The following is a 25,339-nucleotide window of genomic DNA, read 5'->3' as shown; positions in this document are numbered from 1 at the left end:
GCACATGATACCATGTCTAGTTAAAATTCCACAATTTCCACTATTTGGAATTCCACAAATTCCAAATAGCTCTCTGCAAAAATACTGTATGACAACAAAATAGATGTACAAGAAATAAAAAAGAAACTATATGCTATGTTTAACAGGGTGATTCCATGGTTCCTGTAACAAGTCATCTGAGGTATTAAAGATTCATTTAAATGGAGGTATTATTAGTCATACTCATATGATATATAACTCAAAGTAAAGACACGTACTCAAATAAGCCTAGACCAAAATTTGCATCTGCTCTATTGTGGGAAAGCTTTTCTGTCGCTATGTATTTTCCAGCAATTTTTTTTCAGATCACACCTCTCAAAGTATTTATCAACTATTTCTTATTTGCCAAATTAACAAAAATTAAAATTAACCCCTCCTATTCCTTTAAAATGGTTATCTCTAAAAAAAGTTATAATACAAACATAAAACAATGATAGGTAGACAACAGCTAACTTTTAGAAGAAAATAACATAAAAATGAGATTCAGAGTGAGAAAACTGATTTCACAAGAGAGTACTCTACCTCAGATTCCAAAGCAAACTCATCCTCTGTCACAGGCTGTGCAACACTATCCGGCCTACAGAGACTCCTACAGAGAAAAAAGATACAACAAAAATGAGCACGTTCATTTCTTAAAAGAAAACAAAAACCATCAGTCTATATATGCACGTCCCCTTGAAAAAAAAAAAAGGTAAAACAAGGTCTGAGGAAGGTCAGTTATCTGTATATTAAATAATATTTCTTGGTATAATTAAGATATGGCCTCTGTTTTAGAAAACATTTCAGTTACCTATTTCTGCCTCCACCTCTCCCAGCCTATGAAATATCCAATGCAGACTCACCCTTAAACCCGTAACAAATAGTGACCAGGCAATATAATGGCACAGCCAGACAATAATTTGTCCTTACAAATTATCTACCCTAATGGCTCAACTGAAAATCCAATTGATATCTGACACAGCTTTTGTTAATGAACTGGAGTAAACCTGATAACCTAAAACAAGGTAAAAAAGGGACCGTCTCTTCCCCATGATCTATTTCTGAATCAGAGACTAATCTGTGTCACTGAAAAATGGGAGTCTTGGATCTTCAGCTTTTAAGCTACTAAAAGAGGGCCCATTGATTCTCTTTACCCTAGAACACGCCAGGGAGCCCCCTGAAACACTGCAAATGTTTGAAAGCTGAGTGTACAAAAGTCAAAGTACAAATGTATATGTTGTTATTGGGAATATTGTTCAAAGCAGATTAAAACATTAAAAATTACAAAATCCAATTATTGTCATTATATACATCCTGCCTTATTCAGGTCCACAAAAACCAGCAAGCTTAAGAAGTTTCATAGACACTCAGACACCCAAGAGAGAGACTGCTGGAAAAGCCTCCCTCCTGAGTACGTACGGCTCCATTCCATTCATCACTGTCTAAATATCCTCCTTCCTAGGGGCTCCCACTTCTGGATCCCTCTTCTGCAGCGATCCATGGCAATCTCCACTCTACATCTTCAGCCTAGGAAAGCCCAGATTCCTCAAAAGACCAGCTATAATAATTGAGAGTAGGAGCTCTCTATTCCTCTGCTTCTGGAAAGTAAGTCAGTCTCAGTCATCCACCCCAAGCATACGCATGTTACCGAATACCCACCTGAAGCTTCATTGCTGATTTGCCAGCAAATCCTACATTTGCCCTACCCTACGTGTATGTGAGAGAATTGAGAAAAGAGGCAGAAAAAAGGAGACATCCACCCTGGCTCACAGATCTATATGTACTTAAGCAATCTCCCTAGTTCTTGAGGGGATCAAAGCCCTCTGTAAGCAGGGGTGGAAGAAAATGATACCATATTCTTATCTGCTCCAGAGACTCTTTCCTGTGGCTCAAACACTTTTAACATTTTTCAGTAAAAACCTTGAAGTTTGTCAGTTCCTCCAGTTAAACAAACAAAAAGGTAGCAATCTCTTCAGAACTCCTTGAATGCCATATTCCGCCTTTCTTCATAGCTCCCAAAATCCTGTGTTTTCAATTCCATTATCTTTATCAAACTTGTATTAAAGGCAAATATTTGGATTTTTTCCTAAAACCCTCATTTCTGTCCAACTAAGTGTTCATTTCTCTTCAACTTTGGCTGTCCCCTGAAAATTCCATTCTTACCCACTTTCATTGGGTTTAACAGCTCATTCCATGCTCATCCTCTTCCGCTGTGTTCACTAGACCCACTCCCACTTTCTAAAACTAAAATCACTCAATGACAGAATGATGTCAAAGAAGACTGGGTTTTGAATTAAGAAACCTGAGTGCAAATCTCACTTCTGCGATTTACTGTATCCAAATAATTTTCTCCCTTTGAGTTTCAGATTCTCCACCTGAACAACCACTTGATCAGGATGTTCAACAAGGATTCAAGTACTAGAGCATACTTTGTTTAGTTTCTAGGAATTCCTAAAATTCCGAAATTATATGTACCTCTGATTTTGTCTGTAGGAAAATGGGGAATATTTAGCTGCTGTACATGAGAACTATAATAGAAGATCATAAACCCTAAGAAAAGCAGAAGAGAAAGTAAAAAGAAATCAAGAAAATATTATTAAAATATCACAGAAGGTAAAAAAAAAAAAAAAAAAAAAGAAAAAGAAACCAGAAAATAAGAAAAAGCTTCAGCGAACTAGGCAGGGTACTCACTTAAAGAGAAAACCAAACTGGGTAAGCAGTAAGTAGAGAAATGAATTAGAAATATCCTTTTAATATAGGCTAAATATAGTTAACATAGTATGGACTATATGTAGATATTCCCCATGCACAGTCAGAAAATATTTTTCTAGGACTGGTTTGGTCTTTCGAAAAACTTAGGGTCCAGCGGCCACAGATAACCGATATCTGCCTTTAAAACTTTGATGGTTAAAAAAAAAAAAAAGTAATATGGTTACCACTGCCATTTCCAAAATATTTGGACAAACTTTTGGAGTAGACAGGCTTCAAAACAACACTCTAAAGAGAGTTAATATGTAACAAAATGTGACTTTCTGAACTGATCTGATGTGAATCAGTACTGTGATCCCATTGCCGCATAGGTCTCTATCCATCCACGCTTAGGGGAAAAAGAAGTGATTTAAGAGCCAGGCAGGGTGATGGCCAAATCATGGGTTGGCTACCTGTTAACTGTGGAATCATGAGCCAGTATTTCAACCTCTTTAAACCAGAGTTGCCTAATTAGTAAAAAAGCAATAATAGCACGAATAGCTTGTAAAGCTGTGTGAAGAAGACATGATACGATAAATGTTAAGCATGTAATACATTGTCTAGCACAAAGCAGAACACTAAAGAGATACTAGCTTCTATTCTCTCTATTCACTAAGTTAAACATATCAATTTTAAAAATCTGTTAAATCATACCTGTTTAAACACTCTTCAGCAGGAGGAAGCACTATTGAATGAAAAGTAAAATGCATTTTAAATCAACAATAGAAAACTAAGGAATATTAAAAACATAAAAGAGCACAGCGGCTTGTTCCTATAATCTCAGCTACTCAGAAGGCTGAGGCAAAAGTATCACTTGAGAAGCCCAGGAGTTTGAGACCAGCCTGGGCAACATAGCATGAATCTATCCTTATAAAAAAGATACTAATAATAAACAAGAAGGCCTGGTGGGGCACACCTGTAATCCTAGCAGTTTGGGAGGCCAAGGTGGGTGGATCACTTGAGGTCAAGAGTTTGAGACAAGCCTGGACATCATGGTGAAACTCTGTCTCTCCTAAAAATACAAATATGGCCCAGGTGTGGTGGTGCACACCTCTAATCCCAGTTACTCGGGAGACTGAGGCAGGAGAATCACTGGAACCCAGGAGGTGGAAGTTGCAGTGAGCCAAGGTCTCATCACTGCACTGCAGCCTGGGCTGTAGACTAGTAAGACTGTATTTCAAAGAAAAAAAGAAAGAAAGAAAGAAAGACAAAGAAAAAGAAATGAAGAATAAGTAAATAATACAATAGGAAGGTTTCAAATAGCTTACCATCTTCTGCAGATTGTGGAGAAATAATCCTTCTCTTTGGGATGTATGGTTGAGAAATAATCTAGAAGAAAAACACAATAGGTTTAAGAATACATGAAGCAAGTTAAAATAATGATAATTGCCACCATTACTACACAATCTAACACAAAAAGTATAGACATTGAAGTCACTCATATGTGGATTCATACCTCAAGTGTGCCATTTACTTATCTACGTATTCTCGTGGTGTGATGATTATGATTGGTGATTCAGATATTCTCAAAAGGTTACTCTTTCAACCCCAGTTGATTATTATACAAATACTCTGATATTCATTAGTTTTTTTATTAACAACAACAAACGAGGACAAAAATTTACTCATATGTAATTTAGAGTATTAGTGAATAAAACAAATAATAAAAAGGTAAATTAATCAGGTTATTTTTCAAAATATATACACATAATATGTATTTGTGTAAATTGCATTTTGTGGGAGACAATGTGAGAATGTAGTTTTTAGTAGCACTATATTTAAATGCGTTGGTATTGGAAACAGAACAAGCTGCTTCTATTTCATGTGTCAAAAGCAAAAAACAAATTATTGTATAACTTCAGCTCCGTCCAAAAAAGAGAGAACAAAACAACCATCCACCTTATGGAACAATGAGTGATAAATGAAGGCCACACATACCTGCTAAATAGAAAGCTGTAACTAAGTATCCTGACAATAGAAACAGAAGTGAAATGACAGAATAGACAGTAAAGACATGCAGTCTGCAAGGAAAAAGTCAGACTGACATAAATCATTTTTAAACAAAGGTGAAGGAGGGAGGAACAAACAAAAAAAAAAGAGACATGACCAGTCAATCAAATATGAACTTAAAAGAAAAGCTTGTGTTCACAATAGATGCCTAATAACACTGGATAGCATTTACTCTACAATGTGTTTTGTGTAAATACTTAGGTAATAAAGAGTTTAATTTATTTAGTATAAAATAACATCCCAAGAGTTAACCATGATCATTCACCTGAAAACTGAAACATTCTTACTACAGAGACAGAGAAATATTGAGAGAGAGAAAGCAAAAAAAAATAAAAATAAAAATAAAAATAAAGTTCCAGCAACTTAACACCTGGAGAAAGAATTTTTATTCTGATTTTGAAAGAGTAATGTATGTCCTGAAAAGCATGCATTTAATAGAACATGGTTGGGGCTTTAAAAATTTAAGAAAATTTAATCTAAAATCCTAATCCAAGCTTCCAGTTGGAAGATATTAGAAAACATGCTGTATCCGCCTTTCTTATTTCCTTTCCATTTTTGTAATTTTTATTTTCTTTTTTATGACATTTTATCAACATAACTCAGCTAATACATTCTCAACATTAGAGGAAAAGATAAATTCAAAACATTCAAGAAATGTAAAAGATTTAATTATGAGATCTGCCATGCATATTATGTTACCTGTAACATTCCATTATAAAAAAAGCCATTTGCCTGTTGTTGATTCACATTAAAAACTATTAAAATGTTTCACACATGCAAGACCTTATTCTGGGTACTCCAGGATACATACAAAGCGGTTTCCTAGCTTCAGGTGGTTCATAGTAATGCAGCAGCTTTACAGTTATTTTTTAATAACTAAGCACAAAAGCCTCTGAAATTTGAAATTTACAATGAGATACAAAGACCCTCACTGGAAATTTTTTTAATTACAATGCAAAACCCTTGTGAAATTAAAGTCTGACCTTAAGAATATGAAGAGTCTCTGCTTATCAAACAGGCTGTTATTTTAAACAAAATGCATATTCTTCAATTAGATAAAGAGTTTAAAGTATACTCTTTTTTGTTTTCGTTTTGTTTTGTTTTGTTTTTGAGATGGAGTCTCGCTCTGTCGCCCACGCTAGAGTGCAGTGGCGCGATCTCGACTCACTGCAAGCTCCGCCCCTCGGGTTCACGCCAATCTCCCGCCTCAGCCTCCCGTGTAGCCAGGACTACAGGCGCCCACCACCACGCCCGGCTAATTTTTTTTTTTTTTTTTTTTTTTTTTTTTTTTTAGTAGAGACAGGGTTTCACCATGTTAGCCACGATGGTCTCGATCTACTGACCTCGTGATCCGCCCATTTTGGCCTTCCAAAGTGCTGGGATTAAAGGCGGGAGCCACCGTGCCCAGCTAAAGTATACTCTTAATAAAAAGGGCTTGGAAAACACTGTGTAAACTCTCTGTAATACCGATGTGAGAACAGAATTGAAATTTCTCATCTCCCACCACTTTGTAAATTAGGGAGAAGGTTTGCTGTATTGCCAGGCTTGGTCTGGTACTCCTGGGCTCAAGAATTTCCTGGCTTGATCTCTTGAATAGGTGGCACTACAGGCACATGATACCATGCCTAGTTAAATTTCCACAATTTCTAATATTATTTTAGTCTAATTATAGAATCAAGAATAAAAATAAATAGCTCTCTGCAAAAATACAGCATGATGACAAAATAGGTGTACAAGAAATAAAAAGAAACTATATGCTATGTGTAACAGGGTGATTCCTTGGTTCCTATAACAAGTCATCTGATGTATTCAAGATTCATTTAAACAAAGGTATGATTAGTCATACTCATATGATATACAACTCAAAGTAAAGACACTTACTCCAATAAGCCTAGACCAAAATTTGTATCTGCTCTATTGTGGGAAAGCGTTCCCAAACATCATTTTTCTGTCACTATGTATTTTCCAGCAATTTTTTTCCAGATCACAGCACTCAGAAAGTATTTATCAACTATTTATTTGCCAAATTAACAAAAATTAAAATTAACCCCTCCTATTTCTTTAAAATGGTTATCTCTAATAAAAGATATAATACAAACAGAAAACAATGATAGGTAGACAACAGCTAACTTTTAGAAGATAATAATATAAAATGAGATTCAGAGTGAGAAAACTGATTTCATAAGAGAGTACTCTACCTCAGATTCCAAATCAAACTCATCCTCTGTCACAGGCTGTGCAATATTATCCGGTCTACAGAGACTCCTACAGAGGAAAAAGATACAACAAAAATGAGCACGTTCATTTCTTAAAAGAAAACAAAAACCATCAGTCTATATATGCGCGTCCCTTCCAAAAAAAAAGGTAAAACAAAGTCTGAGGAAGGTCAGTTATCTGTATATTAAATAATATTTCTTGGTATAATTAAGATATGGCCTCTGTTTTAGAAAACATTTCAGTTACCTATTTCTGCCTCCACCTCTCTCGGCCTATGAAATATCCAATGCAGACTCACCCTTAAACCTGTAACAAATAGTGACCAGGCAATATAATGGCACAGCCAGACAATACTTTGTCCTTATAAATTATCTACCCTAAAGGCTAAACTGAAAATCCAGTTGATATCTGACATAACTTTTGTTACTGAACTGGAATAAACCTGATAACCTAAAACAAGGCACTGTCTCTTCCCCGTTAACTATTTCTGATTCAAAGACTAATCTTTGTCACTGGAAAATAGGAGTCTTGGATCTTCAGCTTTTAAGTTACTTAAAGAATGCCCACTGATTCTCTTTACCCTAGAACACTACAGGGAGCCCCCTGAAACACTGCAAATGTTTGAAAGCTGAGTGCACAAAAGTCAAAGTACAAATGTACATGTTCTTATGTTGTTATAGGGAATACTCTTCATAGAAGATTAAAACATTAAAAATTTTAACATCCAATTATTGCATTATACAGATCCTGCCTCATTCAGGTTCACAAAAACCAGCAAACTTAAGAACCTTCATAGACACTCAGATACCCAAGAAAGAGACTGCTGGAAAAGTCCATCCTGCGTACGTACGGCTCCATTCCATTCATCACTGTCTAAATATCTTCCTTCCTAGGGGCTCCCACTTCTGGATCCCTCTTCTGCAGAGATCCATGGCAATCTCCAATCTACATCTTCAGCCTAGGAAAGCCCAGATTCCTCAAAAGACCAGCTATAATAATTGAGAGTAGGAGCTCTCTATTCCTCTGCTTCTGGAAAGTAAGTCAGTCTCAGTCATCCACCCCAAGCATACGCATGTTATTGACTACCCACCTGAAGCTTCATTGCTGATTTGCCAGCCAATCCTACATTTGACCTACCCTACTTGTATGTGAGAGAATTGAGAAAAGAGGCAGAAAAAAGGAGACATCCACCCTGGCTCACAGATCTATGTACTTAAGCAATCTCCCTAGTTCTTGAGGGGTTCTAAGCCCTCTGTAAGCTGGGATGGAAGAAGATGATACCACATTCCTATCTGCTCCAGAGACTCTTTCCTGTGGCTCAAATCCTTTTAATACTTTTCAATAAAAACCTTGAAATCTGTCAGTTCCTCCAGTTAAACAAAAAGGCAGCAACCCCTTCAGAACTCCTTGAATGTCCTATTCTCATACCTCTTTCTTCATAATTCCCAACATCCTGTTTTCAATTCCCTTATCTTTATCAAACTTATAAGAAAGCCAAATATTCAGATTTTTCCCTAAAACCTTCATTTCTATCCAACTAAGTGTGTGTTTCTCTTCAACTTTGGCTGTCCCCTGAAAATTCCATTCTCACCCACTTTCATTGGGTTCAACAGCTCATTCCATGCTCATCCTCTTCCGCTGTGTTCACTAGACCCACTCCCACTTTCTAAAACTAAAATCACTCAATGACAGAATGATGTCAAAGAAGACTGGGTTTTGAATTAAGAAACCTGAGTGCAAATCTCACTTCTGCAATTTACGGTATCCAAATAATTTTCTCCCTTTGAGTCTCAGGTTCTCCATCTGAACAACCACTTGATCAGGATGTTAAACCAGCATTCAAGTACTAGAGGATATTTTGTTTAGTCTCTAGGATTTCTTAACATTCTGAACTTCTGTGTACCTCTGAAATTGTCTGTAGGAAAATGGGGAATATTTAGCTGCCATAAATGAAAACTATAATAGAAAATCACAAACCCTTAGAGAAGCAGTAGAGAAAGTGAAAAGAAATCAAGAAAATATTAAAATGTCATAGAAGGAAAAATAAAGAATCCAGAAAATAAGAAAAAGCTTCAACGAACTAGGCAAGGTACTCACTTAAAGAGAAAACCAAAGTGGGTAGGCAGTAAGTAGAGAAATGAATTAGAAATATCCTTTTAATATAGGCTAAATACAGTTAATATTACATGAATTATATGTAAATATTCTGCATGCACAGTCAGATAATATTTTTCTAGGACTGGCCTTGTCTTGCTAATGAAAAACTTAGGTCCTGCGGCCACAGGTAACTGATATCTGCCTTTTAAAAAAATAAGTAATATGGTTACTACTGCCATTTCCAAAATATTTGGACAAATTTTTGGAGTAGACAGGCTTCTAAATAACACTCTAAAGAGAGTTAATATGTAACAAAATGTGACTTTCTGAATTGATCTGATGTAAATCAGTACCGTGATCCCATTGCCACATAGGTCTCTATCCATCCACACTTATGGGCAAAATAAGTGTTTTGAGAGCCAGGCAGGATGATGGTCAAATCATGGGTTGGCTACCTGTTAACTGTGGAATCATGAGCCAGTATTTCAACCTCTTTAAACCAGAGTTGCCTAATTAGTAAAAAAAATAAATAAATAATAGCACAAATAGTTTGTAAAGCTGTGTGAAGATGACATGACATGATAAATGTACATGTAATGTGGTGTCTCGCACAGAGCAGAACACTAAACGGATACTAGTTTCTATTCTCTCTATTCACTTAGTTAACATATCACTTTAAAAAATCTGTGAAATCATACCTGTTTAAACACTCTTTAGCAGGAGGAAGCACTATCAAACAAAAAGTAAAATGCATTTTAAATCAACAATTGGAACCTGTAGAATATTAAAAACATAAAAGAGCACAATGGCTTGTTCCTATAATCTCAGCTACTCAGAAGGCTGAGGCAGAAGTATCACTTGAGAAGCCCAGGAGTTTGAGACCAGCTTGGGCAACACAGAAAGACTCTATCTTTATTTAAAAAAATATTTTAAAAATTTAAAAATATCCTGTAGACGGGGCTTGGTGGGTCACGTCTGTAATCCTAGCACTTTGGGAGGCCAAGGTGGGTGGATCATTTGAGGTCAGGAGTTCGAGATCAGCCTGGCCAACATGGTGAAAGCCGGTATCTACTAAAAATACAACAATTACCAGGTGTTGTGGCGCACACCTATAATCTCAGCTACTCAGGAGACTGAGACAGGAGAATCACTTGAACCCAGGAGGTGAAAGTTGAAGTGAGCCAGGATTGCACATGTCTTTCATACAAAACATCAGAAGGATTTAAGCCATTATACTACAAATATTCATCATGTTCTTTGACTTGCCTGGTAATTGAACAGGTACACAATGACAATTACACTTTAGATGAATGTACACTTCAAAACTCCTCAGTGGAACTATCCCAAATTGATCTGCTTGGATATGTTTGGTGAATCCTGTTATATGGTATTCATTATTTTTCATACCCATGTGGTATAATAATGAGCCTACACTTCTTGTATTTTCTAGTTTAGCCTTCAAAAAGTTTTGTCAATCACTCATGGCAACAAGGTATAATATACAAACCCAATCAAAATATATAAAAAATTATCAAATCTGATATACTTACACAAAATAAAGCCGCTAAAACCATTAGACATGAGTAAGCTTTTCCATTTGGAAATCACTCCAATATTCATTAAAAATAAATATTTTAGGGGTCAATTAATGAATTCAACATTATTTTTGTTTCTAAAATAGTCTGGTTTGAAGGATCATGTTATTCTCTAAAGTATTTTCATTAAATTGCCATTTTATCCAAAAGTTAGCTCTCTGAGCAACAAAGCCAATGTATGCATATTCACGTTTACCCTATGTGAACAATTAATACCAACAAAACATATATTTCTGATGCCCAATAGTAACAAAGAGGGGTAATGAGTCACTGTGGGCCATCCCAATTCTAGCACTCTTTCCTGCTTCCAGCAGTTTTGGCTGGAGCAGCCAAAATCAAATCTTCTTTTATGCAAATATTCCAAATGCATCTGAAGTGAGTTCCATCAGCTTTCTTCAGCAGAAATCCCAAAATTGCAAAACTAACACCTTTTCCCTCCTTCCTGCCTCACAATCCCCTTCCTTGAGTAAAATAATTACAACATCAGAGGTCTCCTTAGTTCTCTTTCTACATTGTTTATAAGTTCTTCCAATCACTTCTTCCCTGTGGTTTTCTTGCCAATTTCATTGTGGGGAAGGATATAATCTTACTACTCAGATCATGGCCAAGGACCAACAGCATCAGCATCACCCAAGTACTTATTACAAATGCAGAATCTCAGGCCTGCTGAATCAGAATGTGCAGCTTCAATGAGCCCCCTGCGATTTATTCAGGGAAGGGAAGTTCTCTTCTATCCTGAGTGAACATGACATTAAATGTGTTTTGCAAAATTACCTGTCCCAGATTTTTCTCCATCCTTTATTTCTGTGGCTATATTTGAAACAGAATCTTTCTTTTCGCTTGTAGCCTGAATGAGATTTAAAACAAAATAATCAATAAGTAAACTACATTTCATAGACCATGCAGTTAATAGTTCAAAATATAATTGAGAGTGTAATTACCTTCAAGACTGGTTGTTTCTGAGAAGACACTGAAAAACAAAAGAGATACATAGTCAATCATATGTAAATATGGTAAATTTATCCCTACGTTCATGCAGTGTTAGCATCAAGCTGTATCCTCCTTCCTGTATTAGTGCAGGCTTTGATGTCTTCTACTTTGTGTCTTGGGACAGGAACATGACAGAAATATACTGAAGAAAACTGGAATACAGGCCTTTTGTAAGTGTATATATACACTTACAATTTCAAATGTGGTATAATTTGTCATACGTCTAAAACTAAAATGAAACAGTGTCAGTATCAATGCGGATTTGCCGAGTGGTGAGGACAAATGTGATCTAAAATCAGAGGAGCAACTCATACACCTGAGAGTTAATGTCAAAGCAGGTGGTACGTGCAACCGCATGTCTTCCTTGAAAGACATCAGAAAGATTTATACCATTAGACTACAAATATTTATCATGCTCTTTAACTTGCCCAGTTCCTGAGAAAGTACACTTCACGTCTCTTCAGTGGAAGTGTCCTAAATTGATCAGCGTGTGTATATGTTTGGTGAATCCTAGTAGATAATATTCATTATTTCTCACACTCATGTGGTGTAATAATTTGCCTAAGTTTCTAGTATCCTCTAGTTTAGCCTTTTGAAAGTTTCTTCATCCACTTGTGACAGAAAGGAGTAATATATAAACCTCAATAAAAAGTATTATCAATTATCAATGTTGACATACTTCTACAAAATAAAACTGCTACAAGCATTAGATAATAATAAGCTTTTACATTTGGAAACAGCTCCAATATTCATTGAAAATAACCATTTTAGGAGTCAATTGATGAATTCAACATTATTTTTGTTTTGAAAATAGTCTTGTTTGGAGTATCATGCTTTTCTCTAAAGCATTATCATTAAATAGCTATTTTATCCAAAAGTTAGCTCCTTGAAAAATGAAGCCAATGTAATCATATTTAAGTTTATCTCATTTTTATAACTAATATCAACAAAACAAGTATCTCTGATGCCTAATAGTAACAAAGAGGAATAATGAGTCACTGTGGATTATCCCAATTTTAGCACTCTTTCCTGTTTGCAGTAGTTCCTGGAGCTGCCAAAATCAGATCCTCTTTTAGGCAAATATTCTAAACACTTCTGAAGTTAGTTCACTCAGGTTTCCTCAGCAGAAACTGCAAAATTAAATAAATAACTTATTTTCCCTCCTTCCTGCTTCATAATCTCTCTTTTTTGAGGAAAATAATTATTACACCAATGGTCTTGTTACTTCTTATTCTATAGTGTTTATGTGTTGGTACGATCATCTCTTCCCTCTGGTCTTAGCAATACAATCTGATGCCTGTAATTTCTATTACTTCATCTCTTTCTCCTTTCCCTCTTGATGGAAACATACTGTAGATTTAAAGCAAAATTATGTTTTCCCCTTAGTCTGTTATGTCTTGAACTGCTCACCAATGATTCTTCTTGCCAGTTTCAATATAGGGAAATGTATAATCTTACTACTCAGATCATGGCCAAGGACCAGCAGCATCAGCGTCACCCAAGTACTTATTACAAATGCAGAATCTCAGGCCTGCTGAATCAGAATGTGCAGCTTCAATGAGCCCCCTGCGATTTATTCAGGGAAGGGAAGTTCTCTTCTATCCTGAGTGAACATGACATTAAATGTGTATTGCAAAATTACCTGTCCCAGATTTTTCTCCATCTTTTGTTTCTGTGGCTACATTTGAAACAGAATCTTTCTTTTCACTTGTAGCCTGAATGGGATTTGAAACAAAACAATCAATACATAAAGTATATTTCACAGACTATGCAGTTAATAGTTCAAAACATAAATGAATGTGTAATTACCTTCAAGGCCGGTTGTTTCTGGGAAGGCACTGACAAGCAAAAGGGACACATAATCAATCATGTGTAAATATGATAAAGTTATCCATACATGCATACAGTGTTAGCATCAAGCTGTATCCTCCTGCCTATATTAGTTTAGGTCTTTATGTTTTATATTTTGTGTCTTGGGACTGGAACATGACAGAAATACACTGAAGAAAACACGAATACAGGCTTCATGAAATATACACTTACAATTTCAAACGTGATATGATCTGTCATATGTCTAAAACTAAAATGAAACAGTGTCAGTATCAATGTGGATATGCTGGGGGATAAAAACAAATGTGGTCTAAAAACAGAGGAGCAACTGATACACCTGGGAATCAATGTCAAAGCAGGTGGTACACGCTCTCGCATGTCTTTAATGCAAGAGATCAGAAGGACATATACCATTATACTACAAACATTCATCATGCTCTTTAACTTGCCTGATAGCTAAGAAGGTACACAATTACAATGACACTTCAGCTGAATGTACACTTCATGTCTCCTCAGTGGAAGTGTCCTAAATTGATCAGCTTGGATATATGTTTGGTGAATTCTAGTAGATAGTATTCATTATTTCTCAGACTCATGAGGTGTAATAATTGCCTGTGTTTCTTGTGTCCTCTAGTTTAGCCTTCTAAAAGTCTTTTCATCCACTCATGGCAACAAGGTATAATATGTAAACCTCAATAAAAAGTATCATCATTTATCAATATTAACATACTTCTACAAAATAAGACTGCTACAAGCATTAGATATTAATAAGCTTTTACATTGAGAAACAGCTCCAATATTCATTGACAATAACCATTTTAGGAGTCAATTAATGAATTCAACATTATTTTTGTTTCTAAAATAGTCTGAAGTATCATGTTATTCTCTAAGGAATTTTCATTAAATTGCTATTGTATCCAAAAGTTAGCTCCTTGAAGAACAAAGCCAATGTATGCATATTCATGTTTATTTCATTTGAATAATTAATATCAGCAAAATCTATGTCTCTGATTCCCAATAGTAACAAAGAGGAGTAATGAGTCACTGTGGTTTATCTGAATTCTATACCCTTCCCTTCCTCTAGTAGTTTCTGGAGCAGCCAAAATCAAATCATCCTTTACACAAATATTCTAAAATGCATTTGAAGTGAGTTCAGTTATACTTAGAGTCGTAATTTTAAAAATAATTTTCTTTGTACTCATGAAGGCTCCTAATATTCCTACATTTCCTGGATTCAGCAGTTCAGCTCTTTTGCCATCTCTTTTTCCACTTTTGCAAAAACATAGACATCAAAGAAATAATGCATAATCAGATTCCCATGTAAATAAGTTAAACAAAATCTCTAAATAACCAGAGACTTATTTTATTATTAACTAACCAAATATATATATGCACATATATATGCACATATATATATATGTCATGATTGCCAAGATTATTGACAGTTACCCTTTTAGTACTCAAGAAATGCATTATTTGATTCCTTGTTCCTAAAGCTAGTTTGATATGATATACCATAGAGGTATCTCTGGTCCTTTTATGAAATAACTACCTCAGTAAACACAGCTTTCCTAAAGAAAAAAAAAAAAAAAACTTTTTCTAGATTAAGCATCCCAATATGCTAACTGACATGAATGAAGCGCATATCATTGATGTGCAAAACTTCTACGGAGAAGAAATGAGACCCTGTGGGTCACCCTCATCCTTCTAACTTCTGCTTTCCATTAAGTGACTTTCCACAAGTCTCCTCATCAGAAACCTCCAAATTACCTAGCTAGATGCTTTGTTTACACCTGCCCAATTTGACATACACTCTTTTTCATTCACAAATCTAATATCCATATTGGTGGACTTCGTTCTTTGACCTCCACATTCATTTCTTCATTATTCTCACCACTGTATTGGGACATCTGTACAATCCCATACAGACACATGTGAAGATAAGGTTTTGCTTTATTAAAATGTTAAATGTGTCAGACACGTGACTAACATGTACAAATTCCTTCTTCACAAAAGCAGCCCCATGGCCTCCTCTCTCCCATAGACACTCTGTTTCACAGCTGTTCTTCACTCACATCCGTTTGAGTATCTATCGTCTCTCATTTTGTCTCTATGCTTTCACTTCATATTACGAGTTATTATCATAGGCTCACCCATCTACCTTACCTATTTTCCTCTCCAGGAGACAGTACTGAGCAGTAAATTAGAATCTTCCAGGATATGAACACTTTTATATACACAAGACTTTGTGGAGCTATTTTATGTTTAACTATGAATAAAACCACTATTTCTATGCCTTCCAGAGAAACGGGCTCTGAAATGTTATTGAACGTAACCTATTTAAAAACTTCTTTAACTACAATCACACTGTCTCTCCTCAATGCACCAATATCTTCAGAAATAACTTGTGAAGACTTGAAAACATGTCAGTAATTGACATGAAAAATGAAGCACTGACATAATTTTTTGCAGATATAAATAAGACACGTTGAAATCCTTACTAGATCTGAGAAGAGTGCCATGAGACAGGAAATAAATATGGAACAAAAATATTTTCATTTGTAATGAAAATTATTCTATTTACAGTTTTCAGAAGAGAAAAAATACACACACACACACACACACACACATACACACATTCACACACAAAAAACAGAGCAATATGGCTTTACAGGGTGTTTTGTCTTCAAGGCCCTATTTGTCATTTGACATCCGGGAACAATCTATAAGGATCAACAAAGGGGTTCGAAACTGTGACCTGAGTAGTTTTGAGTTTAACATTCATGAAGAGGAACCAAGAGGACAAGTAACATTTTGACCATTGGCCATTTCCTCTCCTTACTGACATTCTCTGAAAAGCACACACTGGATTTTCTCAGGGTTATGACATGTCAAAAAGACATGCTTTAAGGGGGAAACAGGTGCAATCAGCACAGCCATGGGAGAGATACAGCTATGCTTGCTAGGATTTCCAATACTTCTGTTTCATTTCTAATATAGTACAAATCAATAAAAGCAACCACATGAGCATATCCATGTTGGTATGTCATCATATTTAAGTTGATATGGTATCAGCACGAAGAGAGCATAATATGCTGTAGTTACCACATGGAATATCATGAGATCATATAATAAATCAAGAAATACCTCACTGGGTCAATGTGAATAGACAGATTTTACAAAGACCAAGTTGCAGTCATTTTGTGCACTGCCTGAACTTTTCTACAAGTTTTTAATACACAAAATCAAGTTCTACATGTTATCTATGAATGTGCACATATGTGGTAAGAGGTTTTTAATGTGCATTTGGGTGATTTCTCTTTGATTTTTTTTTTTAATTTAATTCAAGCTCTTGGTTACACGTCATCAATAAGTTTTATTGGTATAGAAAACTCTAAGACCATAACAGTTCAGAATCACTGTCTTAAAAGGCTATGTCTACCAGAGTCAGGAAAGCATGACTACTTACTTTCTTCATTTTTAAAACTCACAGGTACTCCACACACACTCCCAAATAAAACTGCATACAAGTTCTTTAGTTTAATTAGATCCCATTTGTCAATTTTGGCTTTTGTTGCCGTTGCTTTTGGTGTTTTAGTCACGAAGTATTTGCCCATGCCTATGTCCTGAATGGTACTGCCTAGGTTTTCTTCTAGGGTTTTTATACTTTTAGAACTTACTTTTAAGTCTTTAATTCATCTCGAGTTAATTTTTGTATTAAGTGTAAGGAAGGAGTCCAGTTTCAGTTTCCTGCATAAGGCTAGCCAGTTTTCCCAACACCATTTATTAAATAGGTAATCATTTCCCCATTGCTTTTGTCAGGTTTGTCAAAGATCAGAGGGTGTAGACGTATGGCATTATTTCTGAGGCCTCTGTTCTGTTCCATTGGTCTATATATATCTGTTTTGGTACCAGTACCATGCTATTTTCATTACTGTAGCCTTGTCGTATAGTTTGAAGTCAGGTAGCATGATGCCTCCAGCTTTGTTCTTTTTGCTTAGGATTGTCTTGGCTATATGGGTTCTTTTTTTGGTTCCATATGAAATTTAAAGTAGTGTTTTCTAATTCTGTGAAGAAAATCAATGGTAGCTTGATGGGTATAGCATTGAACCTACAAATTACTTTGGGTAGTATGGCCATTTTCAAATTACTGATTCTTCCTATCCACGAGTATGGAATGTTTTTCCATTTGTTTGTGTCCTCTTATTTCCTTGAGTGGTGGTTTGTAGTTCTCCTTGAAGAGGGTCTTCAAATCCCTTGTGAGTTGTATTCCTTGCTATTTTATTCTCTTTGTAGCAATTGTGTATGGGGGTTCACTCATGATTTAGCTCTCTATTATTGGTGTATAGGAATGCTTGTGATTTTTGCACATTGATTTTGGATCCTGAGACTATGAGGAAGTTGCTTATCAGCTGAAGGAGATTTGGGGCTGAGACAATTTGTTTTCTAAATATACAATCATATCGTCTGCAAACAGAGACAATTTGACTTCCTTTCTTCCTATTTGAATACTGTTTATTTCTTTCTCTTGCCTGATTGCTCTGGCCACAACTTCCAATACTATGATCAGAGTGAACAGGCAACCTACAGAATGGGAGAAAATGTTTGCAATCTCTCCATCTGACAAAGGCCTAATATCTAGAATCTACAAGGAACTTAAACAAATTTACAAGAAAAGAACAAACAATCTCCTCAAAAAGTGGGCAAAGGATATGAACAGACACTTCTCAAAAGAACACATTTATGCAGCCAACAAACATCTGAAAAAAAGCTCATCATCACTGATCATTAGAGAAATGCAAGTCAAAACCACAATGAGATACCATCTCATGCAGTGGAAACAACAGATGCTGGAGCAGATGTGGAGAAATAGGAATGCTTTTACAATGTTGGTGGGAGTGTCAATTAGTTCAACCATTGTGGAAGACAGTGTGGTGATTCCTCAAGGATCCAGAACCAGAATCCCATTATTGGGCACATACTCAGTGTGTGTGTGTGTGCGTGTGTATGTGTGTATACGCAGTGGTTTGTTCCTATAATCTCAGCTACTCAGAAGGCTGAGGCAGAAGTATCACTTGAGAAGCCCAGGAGTTTGAGAACAGCCTGGGCAACATAGCAAGACTCTTTATTAAAAAAAAAAAAAATCACGCAGGCCAGGCACAGTAGTTCATGCCTGTGATCTCAGCATATTGGGAGGCCACAGCAGGTGGATCACTTGAGGTCAGAAGTTTGAGACCAGCCTGACCAAACATGGTAAAACCCCGTCTCAACAAAAATACAAAAAAAATAGCCTAGTGTGGTAGCACACGTATGTAATCCCAGCTCCTCGGGAGGCTGAGACAGGAGAATCGCTTGAACCCAGGAGGTGGAGGTTGCAGTGAGCCGAGATTGTGCCATTCCACTCCAGCCTGGGTGACAGGGTGAGACTTCATCTCAAAAGAAAAAACAAGAAATCATGAACTTTGTACATGCTTTAGACCTTGTAGGAAAAAAAGTGTAAGACTTTGATGCTTTATTACAGAGACTCTCATGATTTGTTACAAAGCAGTACTTTAGAAACATACTTGGAGGTTATACTAAAATTATTAGTTATACTATTTGTAGGTAACTAATGAATTAAGAACTCTTATTTCCTTTCTTATGTGCTTAGCATATACTTATCAAATGCGAAGAAGAATATATTATCAAAATTTGTTACAAGTGAATTGCAGTATAAAATAGTCATAATTCTAACAGAATCATATCAGACTGACAGAAAATGGCATCATTAGTAGAATCAATATAATGAGCAGACAGTGTCAAAGAACATGATTTCTGGACAAATGAACCAGGAGCAGCTAGAACAGAGTACACAGTAGTCCCCCTTATCTGCTGTATGTGTAGAAAACACATATTCAATATAATGTTCCTCTTCCCTCACACCACAACAACAATCATCAACACAGAAGATTTCTGTGACCAAATGTGTATATTTCCCCAGCAACAAGCAAACAATTCCGTGGCAGACACCAAATGGGTGCCCTCTAATTCTGACACTATCTACTTGGGGATTGTGTCAGATCCCACAGGTTGCGGGCTCAGTACCACAAGGCTATTCCCCCACAGCAGTCACAAGTCTGGGCCTCCAGAACTTCCAATCAACTTCCAGGTGGACTTCAAGTTGGGTTTCCCAGGACCCCCTCTTTGCTTTGATTAATTTACTAGAGTGGCTCAGAGAACTCATTGAAACACATTTACCAGTTTCTTATAAAGAATATTCAAGGATACAGATAAAGAGATGCATAGTGCAAGATATGGGGGGAAAGTAACATGCTTCCATGTCCTCCCAGGGCACTCACTCTCTGGGAACATCCACGTATTCTCCATACACCTCCATGTATTGGAGAGTTTCCAGGTAGCTGAATACAGCTATCCCGATGCTCTCCAAATCCAATCCTTTTGGGATTTTATTAAAGCTTCATTACATACACATGACTGATTATTGAACATTCAGCCCCTCTCACATCCCAGGAGGTGAGGGGTGGGGCTCAAAGTCCCAACCCTCTATTCACACCCTGATCTCTCTGATGATGGGCCCCACCCTGAAGCCATCTGGAAGCTGCCTGCCATGAGTCAATCATTAGCATACAAATGACATCATGTTGGAAATTCTGAGGATTTTAGGAGTTGTATGACAGAAAATGGGGTTGAAGACCAAATATATATTTCATAATATGACATTGGTGGTTTAGTCACTGACATAATCTGTTCCTAACATCCAACCAACGATATTATCATGGCTCACGGATCCAAGATAATGTGAAGCAGATGATCTTCTTTCTGACATACAGTCAAGTAGAAGGTCAACAGTAGCCTAAGACTACATGGCAATGTCTACTACATTCGCCTCACTTATCACATAGCCATTTTATTATCTCACATCAGTGCAGAAAGTAGGGTGACTATAGTACATGATACTTTGTGAGATCACATTCACATAACTTTTATTACAGTATATTGTTACAATTGATCTACTTTACCATTGGCTATTATTAATCTCTTATTGTGCCTAATTTATGCATTAAATTTTATTATAGATATATATGTATTTTTAAAAATTACTGTACACATAGAGTTCAGCACTATTCATGTTTTCAGGCATTCACTAGGGGTCTTGAAATGCATCCCCCATGTGTAAGAGGAAATTACTGTACTTATTGTGTTGAAACACAACAGTTTCTCCACCTCTTCAGTTTAAACTGTTTAGGATAAAGCACTCTAATTCAAAAAATCTAGGTCTATGAAAACTGCACTCTATTCTACGGCAAAACACAGGATACAGACCAGGGTCAAGGATCCCTGCAAAGACTTTTCGGCTGCCAGTGCAGAAGAGCCTAAGAGAGATCAGTGTCCTTACTTTCACTAATCCTTTCCTAGGGAAGATTCTGGTGAGTTTGCTTAGTTCTAGCTGTTCATTCACCCTATGTAGGGCACAAACAATGCTTAAATTCAGCTTTCATTTTACCTCCTTCAAAAAAACACACGCAGAGAAAATATCACTCCCTTAAAAGCTTATCCAATCTGAGTCTTGTCTCCTCGTCAGAGAGAAGCTTATACAGAAACACTGGGTAGGTACGGCAAGTTGCCAGGGAGTACTTTCTCATATATAAAATATACATAAAGGAACCGTAAACTCACTGGAGCTGCCAACAGTTGTCCCCCTACCTAATGGGAAAAACAACAACAACAAATCTTTGTCACTTCATGTAAACAAAACTAGTAGGACTCTCTTGGCATTTTTCACAATGGAAAACCTAGTTATAAGTGAGCCATGCTATAATAATATTATATACTGTTTTCAAACCGATCACTCAAAGAAAGAAGGTCAATAAGAAACATATTTGTATGCCTATAGTATTCACTAGCTGATCTTATTTCCAATTGCAAGGTAAATAGGAAAGACTTTCTGACTCCAGTTTTATAAAGTACAGCCTCTCGAGATTGTCCCTTTCCACTGCTAGTCTATCTGGACCCACCTCACAGAGAAGGATGATCCAGTCAGTGCTGTGTAGTATGCAGCATGAAGTCATTTTCCTCAACCCTCCCATTATGTGGCAAATGTCTATATAAATTATGCTTTTTCAACATGTAAAGCATATGCCATTAAATTCTACATTAATAAGCTAAAAGCAAAAAAGCACAATGGATAGCTCAATTGAATACATTGTTATCTTGGAAATTTATGGTTTTTAATATTGAAAAAGATATCCACTATATTATCCTTAATATAAGACTATACTGGACATATCAAAACTATGGAGACAGCAGAAATATTAGTAGTTGACAGGGGTTAGTTGGGAGGGAGGAATAAAAAAAGAGAGACAAATTTCAGGGCAGCGTAAGTATTCTAAGATGCTACAATGGCGGGTACATTTATTATACATTTGTCCAACTTTAAAGAATGTACAATACAAAGAGTGAACTTAAATATAAACTATGGACTTTGGTGATTATTACGATGCGTCAATGTAAGATTCTCAGTTGTAACAAATGTACCACTCAGGTGGGAGATATTGATAATGGGGGGAGCTATGCATGTGTGGAGGGATGGCGTATATGAAAAATCTCTTTAGGTTCTTTTCAATGTTGCTGAGAATGTAAAACTGCTCTTAAAATAAAGTTATTAATTTTTTTTAAAAGATTGTCACTGAATCTTCTATTACCATATATTGTAGCAAGATGTACTCAATTTGAAACAGAATATGAATATTCTCTCCAGAATTATAGTATATAAAAATACATAAAGCAAATAACTTAACTGTATTAACAGGCAAGAAAATAACTGATAAATGATTGATTTTTTAAATTTCATAATTATAAACAAAAATTTAACAAAATGTAAAACAAAACTGAACCATCTATATAATTAAAATGAAACAAATCTTTTAATTTTAAATCAGAAATCATTACTTATTTTATCTAACCATTTTACTGAAAGGTTAATCAAATAAGAACAGATTATAATTAATATTGCCATAGTAACTTCGGTATAGAAACCTGTTAAATATTCACCAAAATTCCAAAATCTAACAGCACAGGAACTTAATATTTCATATTAAGTTGCAACTGACACAAATGAAATAAGCACCATGCTATGTTATATCACCATATTATTCACTATTAAATAGAATTTTTAAGACAATAACTAAAATTAAGTTGGGGCTATAACTGCTGTGAAAAAAATAATTCATATAACAGTCATAAGACTGTCATTCTTAGAAAAGCCTGCATGCAAAATTGGCCCTTTGCTGCTGTTTGGAAATTTGCATTTTAAAGGTTTGTCACCATCTCCTAACTGAGAAAAGTAGCTCACTGTGCCTAAACTGTTTGCATAAATAATGTGGCTGACTCTGAGCAGCTGCTTTTCTTGTGGAAGTGTGGAATTTTTGTACCTGTGTGAGAGAGAATGCCTATGTAACCAGCTTCCATAAAAACCTTGGCTACTGTGTCAGTCTCTAGTCAGACTCATACTGGTAGACACCACCGCCTATGTGCTGTCAAAATTCCAGGCTACAGGAATTCGGCACATCCTGGTAACTCCACAGGAGAGGGCTCCTGGAAGCTTGTGCCTGGCTTCCCCAAGACTTGCCACATGCGCCTTTGCCCTGAGCCAGTTTTACTTTGTATTCTTTCACTGAAACAAATCAAAGCCCTGAGTAGGACTGTTTGCTGAGTCCTTCCAAGTGAATCACTAAACACAGAAGTGGTCTTGGGAAACCCCAACACTACTGCATTATATGAAATGAGTTTTCTTTTAGGTGATGTGACATGCGACTACAATCGGAAGGCTGTTTATAAAATACCTTTCCCTAATCTGTTTTCCTTGACAGTTGCCTTTGAGATTCCTTTATTTCCGCATGAATAAATCCATAAAGGAATAGAAATAATTATGCCAAAAAAAATGAAAAACAAGCAGCAATCTTATTTTAACCAGAATAAAAAAGAATATGGATGATTAAAAATATATTCCATAGTATGAAAGCTTCTAGAAGAGAAACAAAAAGATCACCGTCAATTGTCTTCAACTCAGCAAGGTTTCTTTTGTAATAATTGGGGATCAGGCCAGGTGCAATGACACGCACCCGTACTCCCAACTACTCCAACGGCTGAGGCAGGAAGATTGCTTGAGACCAAAAGTTCGAGGCTGCAGTGGAGATTGTACCTGTGAATAACCACTGCACTCCAGCCTGGGAAACAGAGGGAGACCCTGTCTCTAAAATGTATCAGTAGGCTGGGGACGGTGGCTCACACCTGTAATCCAAGCACTTTGGGAGGCTGGGGCAGGTGGATCACGAGGTCAGGAAATGGAGACCATCCTGGCTAACAGGGTGAAACCCCATCTCTACTAAAAATACAAAAATTAGCTGGGTGTGGTGGCGCACACCTATAGTCCCAGCTACTTGGGAGGCTGAGGCAGGAGAAGCACTTGAATCCAGGAGGCAGAGGTTATAGTGAGCTGAGATCATACCACTGCACTCCAGCCTGGGCAACAGAGCGAGACTCAGTCTCAAAAAAAATCTATTAGTAAAAACATACATAAAATAATTTGCATCATTCAGGTCATTGTGATAATTATAGAAATATATGTAGCCATTGGATATAGTATAATACTGTACTATTGATCATAGAGCTCATTTAATTTGTTTCTAATTTTTTTTCTTAAGTTCTTACAAAACTAAAAATATCTAAAACTAAAAACCATCTGTTAAAGGCAATTCTTCACAGAACAGGTAAAAAAGTCAAAAACTGCATTTAAAATGTAGGATGAGTTATCCACTTCTCCTCCCAAACAGTGGATTTTTATTATTAAGGGTCAATAGGACTTTAATATTATCTGGGGGAATAAAGGAAGTTATGGACCAGCACAATGACTCGTGACTATAATTCCAGCACTTTGGGAGGCTGAGGCAGGAGGATCACTTGAAACCAAAAGTTTGAGACTGGCCTGGGCAACAGAGAGAGATCCTTGTCTCTAAAAAGCAAAAGATAAAAAAGTTAGCTTCGTATGGTGGCATATGCTTGTAGCAGTCTCAGTGAGTTAGGAGGCTGAGTTAGGAGGGTCACTTCAACCCAGAAGTTTGAGGCTGCAGTGAGCTATGATCACACTATTGCACTCCAGCCTGGGGAACAGCAAAAGACTCAATCTCAAAAAAAAAAAAAAAAAAAAATCAAGAAAGTTTTATATAGATGGTTAAAGGTGTGGTAATCCAACTGACCAAATATTCCAGCTAAGTAACAGATTAGCAATATTTGAAGAAATATAATACCAGAAAAGTGTTTTACATTAAAACTATGTCAAGTTTGAAAATTTAAAAGACACCTTAAGTGTCTTAACTTGATTTGAAAATTTAAAAGACATTTAAAGTTTGAAAATTTAAAAGAAACTTAAAATCTTAAAGAACCATCATCACTTACACTGTCATTGTGCTAAAGATATAAAGAAGTTTAGCATTAAAGATTAATAGAATACCAGATATACTTGAGAATAAGTAGCTAATTCTCTTAAAAGAAAATTATATATAGTTGTCAAAAATACCTATGTTAGAAATGTGTTCTAATAATATTTTCTTTAGGGATGAAATTCAAATGTGTTCTAATAATATTTTCTTTAGGGATGTGTTCTAATAATATTTTCTTTAGGGATGAAATTCAAAAGAAAACAGTAAAAGCTGAGCTATTAGAAGAGGTCATGAAAAGGGAATTGCACTAAAACAAAGTGTGCCAGAACACAGAGACTTGGCATATTTAGCACATCACCTTATATTTTTCTCCATGACATTAGATAAAAGATGTCA

General features: G+C 36.1%; 1 protein-coding gene across 1 annotated transcript in view; it reads right to left on the bottom strand.

The window, feature by feature from the left end:
• The window catches only part of LOC123566740 (ankyrin repeat domain-containing protein 36C-like), a 169,638-nt gene that overhangs the window by 128,951 nt on the left and 15,348 nt on the right, over nt 1–25,339 (bottom strand). The window contains exons 7-13 of the mRNA XM_065526823.1: nt 11,627–11,655; nt 11,460–11,532; nt 9,789–9,819; nt 6,975–7,041; nt 4,035–4,095; nt 3,421–3,451; nt 562–628 (exon numbers count right to left, since the gene is read on the bottom strand). Coding sequence (XP_065382895.1) covers nt 562–628; nt 3,421–3,451; nt 4,035–4,095; nt 6,975–7,041; nt 9,789–9,819; nt 11,460–11,532; nt 11,627–11,655 — 359 coding nt within the window. The remainder of the gene's footprint in view (nt 1–561; nt 629–3,420; nt 3,452–4,034; nt 4,096–6,974; nt 7,042–9,788; nt 9,820–11,459; nt 11,533–11,626; nt 11,656–25,339) is intronic.

Source organism: Macaca fascicularis, chromosome 13, assembly GCF_037993035.2.
Source record: "Macaca fascicularis isolate 582-1 chromosome 13, T2T-MFA8v1.1".
NCBI lineage: Eukaryota > Metazoa > Chordata > Mammalia > Primates > Cercopithecidae > Macaca > Macaca fascicularis.
The sequence above is the reverse complement of the archived record's forward strand: the minus strand, read 5'-3'. Positions and strand labels throughout refer to the sequence as shown.